Here is a 20,979-nt window from a genome sequence, read left to right on the forward strand (position 1 = left end):
TCAATCATGGGTTTGTATAAAAGACCTGTACAAGCATAAAAAAGTAATAAAAAGAAACGAACAGTCATATATGTGAGAATTATATAGATTGAATATAAAAATCTGGTGGTAATATTTGGATACATGAATATTTCAGGTAGCATATTTGGTGGCAAAGCAGCAGTGATCTGTTTGAAACTGCAGGGTAAAGAGTTCTGGAAGGATGTATAATCTAAATAGATTTACAGTAAATTAAAATGAATGGAGCTCTTTTGGGATAGAAGTGATATTTAGGCTGAAAAGAACGTTAGTATACAAACAGTACAGAGGATTTAGTTTGAATTCTGAAGAAAAAGATGTTAGTAAGGGAGTCAGAGGGCACAGTGCAAGGTAGTGGCACATCTGGAATGTGACAAAGAGCATCTCTGACTGGGCTCGCTGTGGGAGGTATGCACAGGAACTCTTGTTAGCTATCTGCACTATGGCTCTATGCATGTGGATAAATAATATGATATTAAATATACATAATGTTTTAATGAGCTACTGATGAAGCTATAATCTGATTCATTGGTAGGCCTTGAGTGAATGATACAGATTTAAAAGTGCCTGAAAAGGCAGAAGAATAAGAAAGTGAGATGATACTTCAGGAATATGTGAAAGCTTGGCTTTAATAAAAGGAGTGCAAAGTAAAAATTTTGGAGACTTAACTAATTAGATTTCCTAGAATTACTAGGATTTCAGATATACAAAAAGTATTGAAAAAAATTAACTGTTCTGTAACAAGCAAAAGAACAGAAAATCTGTAGTAGCATTAGTTGATACAGCAGTAGTGCTAACTTTAAGGTTGAGTACAGCAGAAACACCAAGACTGTGCTGAGATTCTTGGTTAACCGAACACTGGACTGAGATACCTGAGCATATCTCCACAACATCTACACAGCATAGTTCAGAGATTATCAGCCATATCTCTGAGGTAGTGCAGCAACTGTATTGTAAAATGCTGCTGTATATGGGCTAATTAGCAGTTATCCTTCTTGTAGCGAGTAAGCTGTTCCTGGATGCTTTTATATTCAGTTGTAACTACTGATATATTTGTCAAGAGTGTATTTAGTTTAACATCGTATATTTCACAATTCTCTTTTAGAACCTGCGAAACCAGAAGGACTTAAATTCTTCAATGTTTCGTCGTCATCTTTTTCCCTGTACTGGAGACTACCATATGGACATGTAGACAGATTTCATGTGGATCTTATTCCTGACCATGGATCTGTTGTTATCTTAGATCTTGGAGTTAGAGAGTATCAAGTATGTGGGGACTTGCACGGACAGCTTTTCCTTATGCAGTGTGCTGATGAGGAAGGCAGGGTTGCTTCCTTAGGTATTTAATGCAAATATGAACAGGAAAGTATTAATATAAAATTACTGAAAGCAAATTTCAGCATCCAGAGTTTGGTACCTTAAAGCAGATAGCAAGTCTCTCTCTCTTTTTTTTTTTCAAGTCTGCTATAAGGATACAGCTGGACATCCAAGGGTTCATGAATAGTTTAACAAAGAAAGGGCAGAGCTATTGAGTAATACGGACTCATTAATTGTGTACTTGCCAGGAAGATCCGTGCTTAAATCATTAATGCAGGCAACATTTCGCTGCTGAGGCATCAAAAAGAAATAGGAGGACTTTTTGATTCTACTGTCTGGAAAATATAAGAATATTAACAGAAATAATGGCTGTTCTGGTTGGTTTGCTTTTGTTTTTTATTGGAACTGCAAAGATACAGGTATTTTGTATTAATGACTGTTTAAAAGTTTTTAATTATGCTTATTTCAAAAGATGGGCTTACTTAACCTTCAGAAACCTGGAAAATTTTCAGACTAGCTTTGAGTTTATTCTTTCAAAAGTTGATTTTATAATGCTAAATATATACTTGGATAATGAGGATGTTGCAGAAACACCTGTATAGATACACTGATAGGTGATTCTGTGATAAAATTAATAGTTAATTTGTTAATATTGTAAGTTATACAGATCATATGGAGGGTAGCTAAATAAGACAAAACGCTGTGCTGTAGCTAACGAATATGAACTGCTCTTCTTATTGTTGCAAATGCTGCTGTATTTCTAAAAGCTTGTTACCATTCTTTTCGGTAATTACTTTCAGTAGTAAAGTGCTTAAAATTTCAGGGTTGGGGCTTCTATTGTTGTTGCTGGAGTTTTTGAGGGGAGGGAGCATTCATTTTCATGATGATTCTTGACAAACCTATGTCGTATTTTAGGCTGACTTTTCTAACACTACACCTGGAACAACATACAATGTTACAGTTTCTACAGTTTCTTCTTCCACCTACAGTTCACCTGCCAGCAGAACAGTGACAACAAATGTCACAAGTAAGTTAATACTGCCTGCTTACATTTTATTGCTTAACTATTTTTTTTAATGTATTTACTATTACGCGTAGTAGTATGGCTGAAATGCTAATTATTTTTTAAGTCATCACAATTTTTAATCTTCTTTAAATGTAAAAAAATATACTGAATCAGAGGTGTTCTATGAAAGCATGAGAATTTATCAGATATTTCAGAAGAAACCCCGGTTGTGAGTGGTGGTTATGTTCACCCATTAGCTTGGCTATTTAAAATTTTAAAAGAGTGAAAAAAAAAAGCAACAAAACACAAAGGAGAGCAATTGATAAACTTTTGAAAATTTTTTAGTGTCATATAATAATATCTATGCATGTAACAGTAGACTTCTGAGATTTTTCAGAAAAATGTAGCCATATCAGACGTATTTTAAGAGTGTCATTTGTTTTTTTAATGAAAGGAACTGAAATTAAGCATGCTAGAATGTCTCAGATATTAAGTTGGCATTATGCGCTGTTTTGTCCATGAAGATGTGGAGTGTTTCATCTTTTGCATTCTTAGAAAAGAATATTCCTGGAGTTCCAAATTTCATTTAATTGTTTTTGTAACAGTATTGTAGCCAGAAAAAAAAAGAAAAAAAACCCAACTGAATGGAAAACAAACAAACAAATCTTATTAAACAGTACTTTTGCCTTCAGTTTTTTTTTTTTTTTTTTTTTTTTTTGCTAGTAGATGATTTATTTTCTTTAGAGTAACTATGAGGGTGTCTCCATTGTCTGGAAACTGTCTGGAAAAGACTGTTTTTTATATATTATTTATTTATTTATTTTTAGATCCTGGGCCCCCTGCATTTCTTGCAGGTGAAAGAGTTGGCTCTGCTGGAATTTTGCTGTCATGGAATACTCCACGGCATCCAAATGGGAGAATTCTGTCCTACATTGTTAAATATAAAGAGGTCTGCCCGTGGATGCAAACAGCTTATACACAGGTCACAACAAAGCCAGATAGTCTGGAGGTTCTTCTTACCAATCTTAACCCTGGAACAACTTATGAAATTAAGGTAAAAGCTTTATGAATCCCTTTTAGTTTGAACTCTCCCTTGCTGTACATTGTATGAAGCTATGTTAAGTGCAGTGATTTCTGATGCACCTTGCTAATAACTTCTGCTGTATAGCCAAATAGATGTAGCAGGTATTTTTTTACTTCAGTGGTTTTTAAGTATACTTAAAATAATTTCTAACCAAAATTGTTCTAAAACATAGTTTCTTCTATTAATATTCTTACTTATTTATAATATGTGGTGGAGAGTAAAGAGCAAACATTAGAATCCTTAATCTTCACTGAGATTTAGTTTTTCAGATCACTAGTGCACTTTGGATATTACACATAGATTTCTAAATCACCTCAGCCAAATCCATAAAAGCATGTATATGTGTAATTCTTTATTTGATTTTAAACTTAATTAGTTGAAGAAGGTATTTTCTTGCCTGAATTATCATCTGTTTTCATCTGAAGTCTTGTTCACTTTATGATCAATAACTGTTTTTCTAGTACTGAAATGAAAGGCAGGCTTCTTCCTATATTGCAAATACACATGTTCTCACACCAGCTATGTACTTGTGTTTGGGAATGCCAACAACTTCTCTGACTGACCACAAAGAAACAGATACACACACAGCTACACACTTAATGAAAAAGTTCCTTGTTATTTAATTGTCTTTGTATTGTCCCTTGTGCTTGTGTGTGGCCTGTAAACACCTTAGCCTGGTTTCCCTAAGCCTGAATGTTTTACCTGTTTTTTCCTGAAATGAAAAATGTTGTACTTTTCTATGTCCTTTCCACTGATTTTATTGCTTAGATATTCGCAGGAGGTATCTAGTATCAAAATCAGCACATGTGTTTTCATGAGTTCCATATGCAGAATTTGGTTACATTGAGATTAGGCACTCCTGATCCATCCCTGAACTCTTCAAGTGCAAATAACTGCAAACGGACAGAAATGCATTATTGTTCTCTTGGCAACGTTTGCCATTAAATTCTCTGCCACTTTCACAAGAACCTTGGATAGCACTTCTTTTTAGTGTCAAGAATAAAATGAAATAATATGTTTAGTTTGCTTCATTCCATATAATGTGAATTCATACCATGGAAAGATAGTAGATTTGTCAGTCAAGGAATAGAGCTGTGCAGTAATCCTTTGTAATCATGATGTGCATATGTAAGAAAGTAGAAATCTAATTATGGCTTGCTATTGTGGGGAAATTGCTTGCTGTGAATCTTGTAGTGATGACCTTGCTGGTGAAAAGCAGAAATGCTTGGCCTTTGCTCTGCCTCCAATCATCTGTTGAGAAAGAAATTAAATAATCAGCTCCTATTAGAAAAAAAATAGTATCATTTAGACTAAGCTCATTAATCTGTTCTGATAGATAAAGTTATTAAGATAGTTCACTTTATTTGTGTGAGATTCACTATTAAAGGTTTTGCAAATTCTCTTCTTTGCTCTTCCTTGGGAAAACTGTAGGACATTTAAATTATGTTTTACTGTGCAGTGATTTGCCTTTGGTTGATATCTTTGAGAGGCTTTTCTTCTCATGACTGGTGTTTTAGCCATTGATCTTAGAGCAGAGTTTGACTCATGAAAGTGACTTTAGACCCAACAACACTTGGCTAGCAGGGACCACGTGGCGTTTGTCGTGAGTGACTAAAAGTCTGTTGGCCAGCGGAGGGTTGTTACCTTATCTGCTGCTTTGGCGGGCTGCCCCACTAGCTTACCAACTAGCAATCTCACAGAGTCAGTCCACCCAGGTGGAAACATGCATGGCCAAAAAGAAACATTAAATATTTTCCTTGTCTTGAGTAATTCAGTTCTTTACTGGTATTTTTTGTCTTTTCTGGGGAGGAGGCGATGAGTGTTTTTTAAGGGGGGAGTTTACTGTGTCAGTTAAAAGCTCTTCATTTTTGCATGGATGAAAATTTGTTACTGTTTTTACCTGGCTTGATCTTGCTAAATTCTTTCTGGTATATACCGCGACAGTACTGTTCAAAATAGCATCTTATAAGCTTTCAATAAGGACTTCAAATCTATTTCTGACAGCCTAGTCTTGATTTTGTTTCTTTACATCTGATGAAGAAACGTTTGTAAAGAAAAAGTAGTTACAAGTGATTATTTATTGTATGTTTGGGGATTATTTGGATGTTTGCAAAATTTTGGGCACTTGATCATTGATAAATTTGTAAAAATAATCAATCAAGTAAGGTTTCTCCTAAACTTTAGATAATTAGTGTCAACACTTTACTTCAAAGCACAAACATGAATACTCCTTCCAAATTTGAATTACAACCGCTTGAACTGTGTGAACTTTTGTTATCCACAAAGTAAGTTTGTTTTTTTTTTTACATGCTTCCAAACTTTTTGCATTAATGTCACCATGTGTGTAGCATGATCACCTAGTGATCTCTAGAAGCTAATGATACATTTCACAAGCTTTTATTTTATCTTCAAATCCGGTCAGTGTGTATAGCTGACATGTTAACCGTGCAAAATTTTGTATACTTCTGTCATATTACCCTGAATTTCTCTTAAAACTGCACATTTCAAATGGAAGACTTTCAATGTATCACTTAGTTTTCTGGACTCTTTCTACAATATCTGTTTTGTTCATTTGTATGCTTATGGTTTAATAGCTGGAAGGTGAATCTCTGCTTCTCCTTAAAATATTCATAGTCCCTGTATGTCCGATAGGTCCTCTAATTCAACTTCTTTTTTCTTTAGGTTGCTGCTGAGAACAGTGCTGGTGTTGGAATATTTAGTGCTCCTTTTCTTTTCCAGACAGCAGAAAGTGGTAATTTTAATAAAGCTGCATATTAAGTAGAGCTGCTCTAATTTGCTCAAGTACAGTATCTCTGACACTTCATATTTTACATTTGAACAAATTCTGATACATTTAGAAGAAAGTCCTTATTCTTTCTGTATTTTCTCACTCAATGGAAAATGGTGTTCTTTGTCCTGTTTGCTAGTAACGGGATGTAGGGTGTGCACATGTGGAGGTTCTCATATGAAAACTCTGTTTCTCTTAGTGTTTTTCTATACAAGTTTCTAGGTAGGCTGCTTCACAAAAGTAGAGTCACAGGAGAGCAGAACTATCTATGAATTACATCCACCAGCTAATGCTTGCAGCAGTGCTAGGAGACTGGGAGTACTAGGATCAGTTCTTGAATTGCCTCCTTGTGTCAAGCTATATTTGTTCAGTGCCTAAGTCGAGTACCTTCTCTAAAAAGCCCAGCACATAATATGTTTTACTAAGTTTTTCTTCTTAATTCTAAAGTAAAAAGGACAGAAAAAGGCACAGCTGATCTGAAAATACGACTTGATGAATTTGAAAATTAAAAAAAAATTAATACATTTTTGTACTAAATTTCCATAATCTTTACAAATTTATTATTTTTAGCTTTGCTTTTCCAGGTGCTCTAGGAACAGCTGAATCTTGGCCAAAGAGCTGGCATGAGGCCAGTTATGTTGAGGTGTACAAGTCTAACTGGAATGTAGAAATTGTGCTGCCGTGGTGGTGACTGTCCCTCTGTGTTTGGGACTCTAGGCTGATTTCTCTAGCAGGACAAACCGTAATGTCAAATGTAATGTCAGTTAAAGGCAGGAAATCATTCTGCATGAGATTTCTGAAATAACAATGAATTATGAAACCAAATATGAGAAGGTGTAGCAAACTTGCTTGGAGGAGTTATGCAAATCATTATTCTTCACTATTGTTGTACCTAATTGCTCACAGAAAACCACACTTCAGTGGGCTCTATTTACTCATAGTTGGCAGAGGGCAATACTAGCATTTTTCCATATGGGAACTTCAGCTTTTTACTTTTTGATACTTCCTGTTCACATTTGTATTTAAGGTAAAAACCTTATTATTAATGTAATTGGAAGATCTGTTAAAATTGGAGTTGAGAGTTGTATGTCACTCAGACCCTATTCTTTTTCTTTTAAACTATTGCCGTGATGGTTAAAGAGATGCCAACAACTTGATCAAAATGAGGTCCAGTTTAAAATAGTAAAGTTAACTAGTAGAAGTTAACTAGAGTGGGTAGTTGAGTGGATAGTATGTTTTTCAACATACAAAGGGCTTTTTGAACTGGTCTAACTAAAATGGTTATTTTCAATTTAAGATCACCGAATACAGGAGGGCAGAAATATTGTAAATGTGGTAGGTTCTTTGGGTACTGTAGTCCTAAATGATAATGAAAATCATTTTAGGTCATGGTAGATGTGATTCTGAAGTACGTATTTACTGAGAAGAAAAGTATGTCTCACTGCTTTTGTTTGTTTTGTTTTTAAGCTCCAGGTAAAGTAGTGAATCTCACAGTTGAAGCCTTAAATTATTCAGCTGTAAATCTGATCTGGTTTCTCCCTCGACAACCAAATGGAAAGATAACTAGTTTCAAGATTAGTGTGAAACATGCAAGAAGTGGAATTGTAGTGAAAGATGTCTTGGTTAAAGTTGAGGACCTTCTGTCTGGGAGGTTACCAGAGTGTAATGTAAGTGCTATAAACCTTTTAAATTAGAAATAGACTGAAGCTACAGAATATAATCAAATTTGAATTTTGGGACCATTTTGAGGCTTTCTTTTCAGAACAATCCCCAATATTTTACAAAGTCAGGCCCAAGGCAGGATACATTGTTTGAAGAAAAAACTTTCTGTCCAAAGTAGGTTAAGGAGGGTATTTTACCTTGAAAAGCTGTTTAATCTGAGTAAAAATGTTAAGAGAGTGTCAATTAACTGATATATTTTCAACAGAAAAAGGTGGAATAAATAAATTTGATGTTTCAGTTTTCATTTTTTATTTTTACAGTGTTCACTTTTGAAGGGCAAGGATGGGTTGTTTCTGTCACTGTAGAGGCACATACTGTTAATATTTCATTTTGTGTAAAGTTTTATAATGCTTTGTATATTTTAAGTTGTGCTATACTCTGCATATCACATTTCAACATTAGTTTAATACTTTTCAAAGCAATATAAAAAGAAATGGCAGAATGATATTCAAAAATTGTTTGTAGACAGAGATGTTCAGAAACTGTGAATATTTAAGAATTTTGTCTATCCATTGGTTTTCAACCTGAAGCCAGTGTATAACTTTCAGAATTTCGTGAAGAATATTCTTCTTTTTGACCTTTATTCTCCTTTTTCCTTTATTCTGAGCCATGTGTTATGACTATTAGGATATCAAGTTGCCTAAACGTTTTTTTCAGGATGGTAGATTTAGTAATTAATTGAAAAGTGCAGTTTTAAATGATAAAAAAAGATCAGGAATTTGGTTTCAGATTTTACTTTCATGATAATCTTAAGCATTTTGAGGACTCTCAACATCAGGCTGATTTAATTTAGCACTGAGAAGAGAGCCTGCCACCTATGAATCATAATGCATCAATGACTGTAGAGCTTAGCAGTTTTTCAGAGTTGTCTCCTGACAGTATGGATCAGAAATCCCCTGTCTGGTACCTGCTATTTATGTATATATCTGTCTGTCTCTTTCCGTATATATTTGTATGTATACATGCATGCATACATACAATATACATATGTTGAAGAAAGACCTCCCGAGGGATTTTTTTTTTGTGGAGAGGGAGTCTGAATGCTAAAACTTGAATCTGGGAATAGCTAAACAGAGCCTAAAAAGCTCCTTCTGTTCAATTATGTTTGAAATCTTTTTCAATAACAGCAAACATTATAATACTGTCACTAACAAGATGTGCTAGCACTTCAACTAATGAAGTGATAAACTAATTTGATATTGAAGCATGAATATTAAGAAAAAAGAACCAGGTCCAGGTGATTTTGTTTCAAAGGGTGTCTGCCTTTTTTGATCTCTATATATTAACAGTTATATGGCATGGTTTCTGTTTACAATATTTTCTATTTGTTTTACTAGGATAACAGTGAATCATTTTTGTGGAGTACTACCACTCCTTCAACTACTTTTGGCAAATCCACAATTCCTTCAAGTACTGCAGTTACAGCAAGTACAGAAACATCTAGTCAGATGAGCTCTGTTTGGAATGAACCAATTAGTTTTGTTATAACTAACCTGAGGGCATATACCACCTATCTTTTTGAAGTCTCTGCAGTTAACACTGAAGCAGGTTACATTGACAGCACGATTGTCCGAACGCCGGAATCAGGTATGTACTACCTTCAAAAGTAAATAAAGTTCCCAAATATATAGAAAAACAAAGGAAATATTGTCATGAAGTTATGTTGCAGGATACTTTAGTCTCTTTAATTTCGTGAAAAGCAAAGGATGATTCAAGAACTCCAATTAATAGTGCAATGGAATGAAAAACTAGGAGGGAAAGGGTGTCAGTCATAGAATTAAAAAGGTGTATATATTGTATACACAGCAATAAGCTTAAAGCTTCTTTGCATTTGAGGAGGAAAAAAAAAGCAGTATAAAGAAAACTCATTTCCCATGGTTCCTCAATCTGGAGCTATTGCAGAATTTTGATCAGCGCTGAAGAAATCTCTAGGCACTGGAAAAATTGGTTTTAAATAAATAAGAAGTTAGAATTGACCGAAGTTTATCCAGGAGTGGAAGTTACTGAGGTAATGGGCAACAGTGTTAATACAGCCATACTGGAAAGCTGTGTTTCCGGAGGAATGTTATTCTGGCTTTTTGTTTGCTAGAACATTCTTCTTTTGTCTGACACAGTTGGGCTGCTCTTTCATTCATCAGTTATAGCACTGTTCAAATGAAAATAACTGTAATTCTCTTCTAGCACTGTTTATCTGAATGATTTTGCTAATATTAAAACATCCTTAGTTTGCAGTTCTGTCTAGTGCAGTTTAAGTAAGTTTATTTGGGTATTTTTGAAAATCAGTTTTTTCTAACTCTGTATGGTTGAAACTGACTTGTGCAAGTATTCTTTAGAAAAGGAAGGTATGCTTCAGAAAGGGATCAGCTTCTGTAGTTGCTTTAATTTATGTGAATAGCTCCATGAAAGTAGAAGGTGCATTGTTTTTTGCAGTCATAATTGTATCTGGTTTTGCAGTTTTGGATAATAATGTATATCATCAGTGCTCTCAGAAATCAACTATATGACATAATCTATATGAAAAAAACTGTTCAAGAAAGAAAATCTTACTCCATCTGAGCTCTATATTGCTGAGCATCACAGTAGTATTTGAACATCTTCTGTATGTAATCTGTATGTAATAAGTCTATACTAAACTTGAAAGAATCTGACACCTTTATGTTTTAAGGATTATTTGTATACTTCCAGTTCTTTTGATACCTTATAGAAGAATGATGTTTTAAAAAAAAAAAAAGGAATAAAATTAAGACATTTTAATGAGCTATGCTTCAGCACATTTAATGTTTATATTTAAAGTGAATTGTGTGGTATGTGATTCTTGGAAATTCTAGATATAAACTATTTTATATTCAAAGACATTTTTTCAATATTAAGTTCCAGAAGATCCACCACAAAATTTTGCCAAGATCAACATTACAGCAAAGTCTTTCTCAGTGATGTGGGACCCACCTACCATAGTAACGGGGAAATTTAGTTACAGAGTTGAGCTGTACGGGCCATCTGGTAAGTCTAATTTGATTTTTTAAGTTTATTTTTTGTTGTTGTGTCCTTACACTTGCATTCTTAGTGTCAATACCAGTGGAGAAAGAAAATCTGAAAGCACTGCTGTGTATCCTTTTCAGTATTAGAATTGTTAGCACTTGTTAGATAACTTTTAAACCTGCCCATTATAGGGCTTCGTACAGAATGAAATTCACGTTAGGTATCCTTAACAGTAGAGGAAACCAGCTCCCCTCACTCTTTCAGACAAATGGCAAGGTAACCTCACAGCTTGCATATACATTCAAATAATTCTGTATCTTACATTTATTCTTTTTCCGTTAAATATTTCTGGAAGATTTTAATCTCTGTGCAGTTTGAGTCTCATTTGGGGTTTTTGTATTTGTTTTTTAACTCAGGCATGGTTAGAGATGTTGTATAACTACATGCTGTTAAAGAAGTGAACAAGCTGTCTACTGAATGTTTTTATGGAATAATATAGGATAAGCAAGAGAAATTAACTTATAGACAGCAACAATAATTAAAGACATAGATACATAATCTCCTTCTCTTAAAAGCCTTACCTTCTTGAAATGATATTTTAGGTTTCTTTGTTTTGTTATTCTTGTTTGTTTTGTTTTTAAAGGCATTTAATATTATCTATGAGGAAATGCCGAATTATTGTTTTCAGAAACAAATTTGGCATTTCATCATCTTTAAAAGTAGCTTTGTTCAGTATAAGTGAATGGTGGACTGTTTTATTTCTGAGCTACAATCTCTTTGTTTTCATTCCAGGACATATTCTGGATAACAGCACAAAAGATCATAAGTTCATATTTCATAACCTTGTGCCATTTACAATGTATGATGTGTATGTCGGTGCAGAGACAAGTGCTGGTGTGGGACCAAAGACAAACCTTACAGTTTTCACTCCTGCAGATGGTAAGTAAGCGTACAGAAATGAAGTAAATAGGCTGTACATAGTAACTGATGTCAGTTTTTCCTTCAGAGACATTTAGTTACCTTGCAACAGAAGGAATGGAGGTGTTGTACAATTCTTTAAAGAGAGGTCTAACAAACTAATGAGAGAAATGAGCTGAAAATCTATTGTGTTGACTTATTTTTCCAATTTTATTTTGGAGTTCATACACCGTCACTAAATTTACTTGCTAATAGAAGCCTTCAGAGGCTGTGAAAGAAAAGTATCTTCTGCCTGAATGAAAGTAGTATTTTAGATATGGTAATTAAGTTGCAGATCACCCTTCTAGTCGTTAGATGGCAGCAAGTGGTAGAGAAATAACATTGGAGGGCTCCACTAGGATCGCTTTGTTCAACCCTGAAATCTCCTTCGACTGACTTTCTCCAAATCCAGGATCTCCCAGCAGTCTCTAAGAGAGCCACCTTTATAAGAGACCATAGCTCTGACGGAAACACTGAGATTTTGTCCTAAGGCAAAGCATTTATTAGTTATGCTTCAGAGTCTCCTGTGCTATGATTTGGGATTTCGGGCTCCCAATAGTTCACTCCTCAGGGGCCAGTCCTTTGCTTGGTAGAAACACAATTTTATTTTTGTATGTATGTGAGATTGTACAGAATTATTGGTCTGCAGCTGAGAGTTCAACCAGAAAAACTTGAGAATAGCTATGTCATAGAGAGGCAGTTTCAACATTGTTATTTTTATTATTTTTGTGTTACACAGCACGTATTTAGAAAAAGTCTCAATCGCTGGTTTCGGCAAAGCTTGCTATTAAGGTGTAACAGCAGGAGGAACACCTTAATAGCAAGCTTTGCCGAAACCAGCGATTGAGACTTTTCCTATAGTTCTTATTTGTTCCTACACTATCTGATTTTTTCAGATCTCAGTGGCAATTTCCTGAGATGACCCACCTCAACAGAACCATTTTTATCTCCTGTCTAAACTCAGTCAGAAGCCAAATCCTTTTTGATTTTGTTTAAAATGATGTGGAATGTCTAATTTTAACATCATATATGCCAACTTTCATTACGCAAGGAATTTCAAGTTTGTCTTTTTCTGCAATAAATGATGCACAAATGATTTTTCATACCAAATCTGAATGTTATTTTTCTGAAAACAAACTCTTTTGGTCTCTGACAGTCCTATGTAAAGTACAGCATCATTATTATCGCATAGTTGAAGGAGAATTTAAATTGAAATTCGCTGTAAAACTGAAATGAACAAGATGTATCACATTCATTGTATTTTCTTTCAGCTTTTCATTTCATTCTTGTATGACATTGATGAATCAAGAATTATGTTTTCATTTTCAGTGTACTTGAGAGTCCATGCTCAGAAATAAGGCCTACTTGCAGTGTATTGACTTAAGTAGAGCTATCCTAATTTACATCATCTGACCATAGTAATATGTATGTCACATATGTGGGAAAAAAGCAGTGTGAATATTTTTTGGAATGTAATTTGTTTGCTGAAACAAACACATGAAGTAACTTCCTACCTGTGTAGGTACAACTCAGAAGATAAGAACATGAAATTTTTTAAAATGCCTATTGTACTTTGCTTGCAGAGTTGAAAAAACTTGTAGTAATTGGATATTTCTAATTAAATCAACTTTCTTCTTAAATATTTAGTCCCAGGTGCTGTATCAGATTTACATCTAGTAGAAGTGGAAGCCACGTATATAAAAATTGTTTGGAGAAAGCCACAACAACCAAATGGAATTATTACACAGTACAGAGTTAAAGTGCATGTGCAAGAAAAAGAAGTTACTCTGGAAAACATTATTCTCAGTGGAAAAAATAAGGTATTTAGCTTTTTTTTGGTACAGATTTCTTTGCTAGATAAAATCCAGTTCTCTACCTTGCTCAGTAGGTACGGTATCTGAAAATAGCCACCTCAGATGAGTTGTTAATTTTTTTAAATGCCAGCTTCCCCATGCCACCTTCTTTCTCTGGCTGTGTTTGGAAGAGATTCCAAGGCTGCTATCTGTACTACATGAAAATCGTAAATAATTTTGAAGAAATCCAGATCCTGAATTTCTTAGCTACTAAAGGCAGGACTCCATCGCAAACCAACAATATTATTTTCACTATTTAGTTCTTTTCAGCATAACAGCTCTCAGCATACCTAACAGAAGAGTATAGGTGCCTAGATCAGTAAATAGTCACTCAGGAAAACCTCCAGATATGTATGTGAATCCTAAGGAGAAGTGAATTCTACATATGTCTCCTAGTGCTGTTCAAGTGCTTTGCTTCCAAGGCAGGCACCCCTGGTCTTCCACCCCCATCTGCATCCTTGAATTCAAGTGTCTGACACTACATGCTCATCTTCATGCTATGGATGTAAGGATATCTGCACACACCTTAGAAATACAATCTTTTATGGGACTTACAGTGACAGCTTCTATAGCTTTTGTAGTTTGTTCACTGATGTGCTCTGCATACTTTGACATGGGCCATTTTGAGCATGCTGCACAGAACTGTAGATCCTTAGCAAGCATTCAGCTCAAGACAGTTATTTCCAAGTTAAGGCTTTTTATTTTTATCTTACTGTTGAGCATAGCTGCCTAAACATTGCATAATTCCTTTTTTAGAAAGTGTTTGTCTTTGAATCTGACACAGAATCTATGTCTTTGATACAGAGTTCAGTGAAGGAGTTTGCTTTCAAGTTGCATGTTATACATTAAATAGAGCCCTGGAGCCAAGTGTTTAAAAAGGAGCAGGGGAAAAAGATGAGGACAAGGATCCATTCATTAAACCAGACTGAGATCCTTGGAAAGTGAAATTGTATAACTCCATAATTAAAGATTATATCATAGTACAGTCAGAAAAGATGAAAATTATCTACACAGACATATTTTAATGCTGGGATTTCCTAATTTGTGAATTCTTAATTTAGAATCACTGATGCTTTCTAAAGCTTATTGAATTTAATCTTCCAATGAAAGAACAAGACAAATCATAACAAACATTGTCTTAAAGCCTCAGAGACAGAAGTTATTTCCATGTGAGTTACTGCTTTGCTGTAAGAAGTTGGTGAAAATGAGGCATATATGTCTTTTACCTGGTACTTAGGTGAGATTGGTGCAGAACATCTGGCTGTGGTTAATCTAACTTAGTTAAAATTGTAAAAAAGAATCACAGAATGACTTAGATTGAAAGGAACCTTAAAGAACTCTTTAAAGATCACCTGTTCTATCTCTCCTGCTGATCAGGCTGCTTAAGGCCCCATCTAGCCTGGCTTTGAAAACCTCCAGGAATGGGGCATCCACAGCTTCTCTGGACAATCTCTTCCAGTGACTCACCACCCTCCAAGTAAACAACTTCTTCCTAACATCTAATCTAAATTTCTCCTCTTTTAGTTAAAAGCTATTCTCCCTTGTCCTAGCACTATTAGACCATATAAAAAGTCAGTCCCCCTCCTGTTTATATGCTCTCTTCAAGTACTGAAAGGCTGCAATGAGGTCTCCTCAGAGCCTTCTCTTCTCCAAGCTAAACAAGCCCAGCTCCCTCAAACTTAGCGTATAAGAGAGGTGCTTCGGCCCTTTGATTATTTTTGTGGCCCTCCTCTGCACCTGCTCTGACAGCTCTACATCTTTCTTGTGATAGGGGCCCCAGGCATGGATGCAGTAGTCTGGATGGTGGCCTTGCAAGGGCAGAGTAGAGGGGGACAATCGCCTCCCTCTCCCTGCTGGTCATCCCTCTTCTGATGCATCCCAGGATACTGTTGGCCTTCCTGTCTGCAAGTGCACACTGCTGGCTCATGCCCAATTTTTCATCCACCAAGACCAGCAAGTTCTTCTTGGCACAGCTCCTCTCCATGAGCTCTTCTCTCAGTCTGTACTTGCACTTGGCCTTGTTAAACCTCATTAGGTTCACATGGGCCCACTATTCAAGCATGTCCAGGTCCCTCTTAACGGTATCCCATCCCTCTGTGGTGTCAAATGCACCACTCAGCTTGGTGTCATCTGCAGACTTGATGAGGGTACACTCAATCTCACTGTCTGTATAGTTGATAAAAATAAAAAAGGCTATTGATAAAAAAAGGCTGCTTTGTCTCCTTTCTCCACCTGAGGTCTGTAAGGAGAGAGCTACTGGTTATTAATTGCATCACTATAAACGCATCTCTTTCTGACAGTGAAGCTTGCCATATGTGTGAGTGGGGAGTGTTCACAGATGGCAAGATAACAATTTAGAGACACTGTAGCCCTGGATTTGGTCCCACATTCTGAAGGGCCATAATGATCTAGTGCTTACACACCATTTAACGCTTATTCTCTAGCCTCTCTCTTTTCAGCTTTCCTTGGTAGGAAAATGGTAGGTTCTCATGGTAGTCGTTTCTCCCCTTAAGTCTACTTGCATCTCTTTCCAAATTTGTCTTTTGCTCCTGCTGTCTTACTGACCTCTGCATCACTTGCTCACTTGACTCCCTTTCATTCTTCTTTTCCACATATTTACTCCCGTGTTTTAACTAATCTTTTTATTTCATTAGCTTCTGTTTTTCTCCCTCATCTATTCCTTACTCAAAGGTCACAGACATCTTTTTTCCCTCTCATCAACCTGATCAACCTGTTGTTCTTCCTCAGGGCCTAGTGGGGGCATCTGAAGCCCTCTTCTTGTCAGCACCTTCAAGCCTACTGGAAAATACTGAGAACAAGTGGAGCCTCCCAAGATCAAATGTGCCTTTTCAATATAGCTACAAGCATAATAACATTAAATGTAAAGGCCTTGCACTAAAATATGAGAGCATTATGGTTTTACTGTAAAATCCATATTTTAAGAAATTTTAAGAAATTTTAAAAATGTATGTGGTGTTTATTTTTAAAATGAACAAGTTGCAGGCTACAAGCAGCTGAGCTTTTGCATAAAAATATTGTTTTGCAAGGTTAATTATATATCACATGAATATTATTGTAATGTTAGCAATACATAATTTATATCGTATATATAAATTGAATTAAAGAATATAATGATGACAAAGATTATGACTTTATTTTTCTAATTTTTAGTATTTGATTAATTCTTTGGAGCCATACATGATAAATGAAAACATCAAACCTTCTCCCACCTGGAATTCAATAGAAACAGCCAATGAATTGTATGAAGGTTCAGGTGAAATGTTTTCTAGTATTCAGACTGCTTCCCCAGTAATATTTACACGTGTGTCTGATGCTCATTTGCCTGCTATAAATGGAGCTGCAGAATTACATTCTACTTTGGGTAAGATAATTTAATGTTATTTTTTCTACCTGTTCCTTTGCTCCCAAGGACCACCATCACTGTCCCAACTACAATCTTCAGCACATGGTTTAGGCAGATTATGAATGGGTCATTTGCTGGAGTTGGATTTTTTTACTACCAAATAACCTTCTGAAGCAAATGGGAATGCCACACAGGCAGGAACTAGCCCCTTGTCACCCAGCTGACCTTCCTAGTGAAAGGAGCACCCGAAAGCCATCAGCCAAGCTGCATAGACAATCAGTTATTACAGTTGCCAAAGCAGGTGTGATTGTCAGGGATTAACATATCTCCAAGCCCTTCAGAGACCTTGATTTCTCTAAGCCTTTTGACTAATAGGTTTTCAAATGTCAGTGAAGGTAAATAGGTCAAAAAGTTACAACTTTGCTGTATGGGTTACAAACAGGTGGAGATGACCCCATGACATGGTGATGTCATTAGTGTGTACACTTGTTCTGTATTATCAATGGAACAGTGTTTCTTTGCTAAGTATGAAAATTTACAAATCATTAAGCAGGCCATAGCTGACAGGTGAGGACTTAAAATACCGCTCTGAATTTTTACAATGAGAGTTTTGAGCAGTAGAGAGAAAATCAAATTTTTAAAAGAGCTGTTGAAATCACTGGATGCCTCTGTCTACACCAGTGATTACGACGAGAATTTAATCCATTAAATTCTGCAGTATTCAGTGGATCTTTTCTATAGTAATCCTATGAGATCTTCTCTGTCATACAGAGAAAACATACAGTGCTTTAAAAGTGAGTTTTCTTTTTACTGCCTCATTCAGCTTCAGTTAGTGAGTTGCTAAAACGTCTGCATTGATGAAAAATTAATTTCAAACATCATCTGTTGAAATATAGCACACAAGTATTATAGTAGTTATTAGTTTTCAGTGGAGCTTGCTGATACTTGGATGCTAATCTTTGGGCCTGATACTTAGATATGTAAAGCTGGGAGGGCAGGGAAGAAAGAATCTATTTCCTAATTTAAACAAATAAAGCAAATAAACAAATAAACAAGCCCCCTAAAAACAAACAAACGAAATTAGAAACCTCAATAACCTAGGAGCTACAGTTCTGTAATCACAGGGAAAAATAGACCATCTACAAGTATGCTTTTTCCTAGTTCTCTCCATTTTAAATTTTATTTTTATTTTGACATAGCTGTCAGTTTTGGTTTGGTTTTAGTTTGCTCCCATGCATTATTTCACCTAGACTTTCTATTTTTCTTCCTACTGTCTGAATGTCATACTTTATAGAAGGCCTCTGAAAAGCAAAGAGGATTGTATGCTTGAAGGTTGACTTAGTAACTCCTTGGTGATGAGACGCTTTGCAACATCTTCTTTATATTTTTGTGATTGCCATGAAAAGTATTTCTTTTTGCAGAAGAATTGTTGTAGGTTACTGTGTCAGAGTTTAGAATGAAAAAGAAAAACAAAGAGTTTACAAATAAGTGACTATTTCTCTCAATTTAATCACAGATGATCAGTATGCCACTGACATTCTGGGTGAAGAACTGTCATACGTTATAAAGGGCCTTGTACCTTTCACAGACTACACAATCAGTGTGTCTGCTTTCACTGCTATTGGAGAAGGGCCACCATCTGTTCTCACAGCCAGGACACGCGAGCAAGGTAGAATGTAGCTCAGAACTAAGTTAACATCCGTAAGTTCTTTCAGGAAATTTTAATTTGTTAAAAATAATTTCTTTTGCTTACTGTTACATTTTTTTGTTTGTTTTCATTTAAGTTCCAAGCTCAGTGCAAAGTATATCTTATAAGAATATTAGTTCCTCCTCTGTTTTGCTGTATTGGGATCCTCCAGCAAATCCCAATGGGAAAATCATTCATTATACTGTTTATGCGATGGAACTGGATACAAAAAGAGCATTCCACACAACAACTTCAAACAACAGCTTACTTATGACAGGTACTGTGTCATGTGCTAAAAAATAATTGCAAATATATTTTTCAAAATTATTTATTCCAGCTTTATGTAATGTAGCCACTGTAAGGTAGGTAGATCAAGTGTGCCCCATGCACACAGTGCAGATGGGAAACTAGTGCCAGACTTGTCTGCTGTGGAGAGGTATGTAGGGAATGTGAGAGTGGCGGAGAGGACTACATATGGCAAGTAATGTAGTGAGTAGTAATTTGTCATGTGGATTTCTCCTTACCAATTTTTCCTCATTCTTTTCATGAAGGAAAATGTTTCTGAATTGTTAATTCATTTTTAGACTTGATTTCTTTTCCATACAGTATTTGTCTAATGTTAATAATAATTTTCTTATTTTAAGGTGACAATATTTATGCTTATTGAAAAAAAAAAGGTGTTATTTATGCAGTTTCAGACACTTATTTGAGCTAGATAGAGTAATGCATGTGCAATAAAACATGTTTGTGTGTAGACGTACACGTTCCTTGTTTTCACAATCAAAGCAATTTACAGGGTTGAAGCTAGTTTAAGTATTTCAAAATCTGTTGATTTGTCTGTGTGTTTATTTGACACTCCCCAGATAAATGGTATTGTACAAATTCTATCATTTAGGTGGAAAACGTGTATCAAAAACTCTTAGAATTCTTTAATAGTTTCATAAGAAAGCTACAATAAATGGTATTGTACAAATTCTATCATTTAGGTGGAAAACGTGTATCAAAAACTCTTAGAATTCTTTAATAGTTTCATAAGAAAGCTACAATACGTTCAAGGAAGATCATCAACAATCATTTTTTTTTTTTACTTAATCTTTTTAGGTTTAAAAAAATACACCAACTATAAAATGAGAGTTGCAGCATCTACTGTAATTGGAGAAAGTGCTTTGTCTGAAGAGAATGATGTTTTTGTGAGAACCCCTGAAGATGGTAAATATATTGTTTGCAATGATTATTTGATTTCTGTATTGAAGAAGTCTGAGAACATACCTAAGGATGGGAAGAAAGCTTATAAATAAAATCAATGTTTGTTGAAATTATTAGTTTTCTATCAGTCAGTGACTGAATTGCCATTGGCCTGTGCAAAGAGAAGCATGGGGATTTGATTTACATAGCAGGGATATATACTTAATCATTCCTCATTTATACCAGGTTTTTATTTTCACTTGTTTCAAATTATTTCTAGTTTTTATCAAAACAGTAAAGAAAGCAATAGTCTAATTGTCATTTATCTCTCACAGCTGTCAAATGCGCTACAATACAGGAGGAATAATTAAGTGGGAAAAAAGAGAGCAAATGATTGAAAGATTAAAAATTATGGGGATTTATGAAGTTTAGATAACTAGAGTAACCAACCAACCAAAATATCAAATTAAACAGTGAAAATTAAAGTGTTTATCATATATTTTTAAAGCTTTTGTGCTTCTACACTATTAGTTTTTGCAGAGGAAAGGCATATCACATGAATGGGAAATTGCCTACCTAAGTATCTGTTTCCCTGAAGCAAATTTTATGTTTTAAGTGCCCTACCTCTGAACATGACAGAAATTTGTTCAGAGTTGGGTTTCAGGCCAATAATTAATTCACTAGTAAGAGATATATGCAAGCCCAGGGCAAACAATTGAGAGAGAATCAGTGATAATTAATTCCTGCCTTTTTACAAAGCTATGTGTAATTATTCTCACCTCTATTCTTCTCTTTCTTTAGTTCTCCTGATGCATTTCAGGTTGAGGTTTATGTATCCTTACTATAGCCAACCTAGAAATGACAACTTGCCTGAGTTCTGCTGAGCTGAAAAGAGAGAGGTACCTCCAAATAGCAAAGACACCACATCTAACTTAGGCAGCATGTTAGCATGGAAGATACCAGGCCATAGCGTTCAAATATTTTTTTTCCATGCCAGATAAATTGAAAAATGCATTTCA

General features: G+C 35.2%; 1 protein-coding gene across 9 annotated transcripts in view; it reads left to right on the forward strand.

Moving 5' to 3' along the window:
- Positions 1-20,979, forward strand: part of PTPRQ (protein tyrosine phosphatase, receptor type Q) — a 123,553-nt gene that overhangs the window by 22,361 nt on the left and 80,213 nt on the right. For all 9 annotated transcript variants that reach the window (XR_002434671.1, XM_021385259.1, XM_021385258.1 and 6 more), the window contains 13 exons: positions 1,124-1,284; positions 2,251-2,362; positions 3,169-3,395; positions 6,108-6,177; positions 7,681-7,880; positions 9,273-9,522; positions 10,807-10,935; positions 11,707-11,853; positions 13,519-13,691; positions 16,896-17,106; positions 18,605-18,757; positions 18,873-19,052; positions 19,877-19,984. Coding sequence is in view for 8 of the 9 variants with exons in the window: in XM_021385259.1 (XP_021240934.1) it covers positions 1,124-1,284; positions 2,251-2,362; positions 3,169-3,395; positions 6,108-6,177; positions 7,681-7,880; positions 9,273-9,522; positions 10,807-10,935; positions 11,707-11,853; positions 13,519-13,691; positions 16,896-17,106; positions 18,605-18,757; positions 18,873-19,052; positions 19,877-19,984 (2,121 nt within the window). In the remaining variant the exon portion in view is untranslated. The remainder of the gene's footprint in view (positions 1-1,123; positions 1,285-2,250; positions 2,363-3,168; positions 3,396-6,107; positions 6,178-7,680; positions 7,881-9,272; positions 9,523-10,806; positions 10,936-11,706; positions 11,854-13,518; positions 13,692-16,895; positions 17,107-18,604; positions 18,758-18,872; positions 19,053-19,876; positions 19,985-20,979) is intronic.

This window comes from Numida meleagris, chromosome 1, assembly GCF_002078875.1.
Source record: "Numida meleagris isolate 19003 breed g44 Domestic line chromosome 1, NumMel1.0, whole genome shotgun sequence".
Classification (NCBI taxonomy): Eukaryota; Metazoa; Chordata; class Aves; order Galliformes; family Numididae; genus Numida; species Numida meleagris.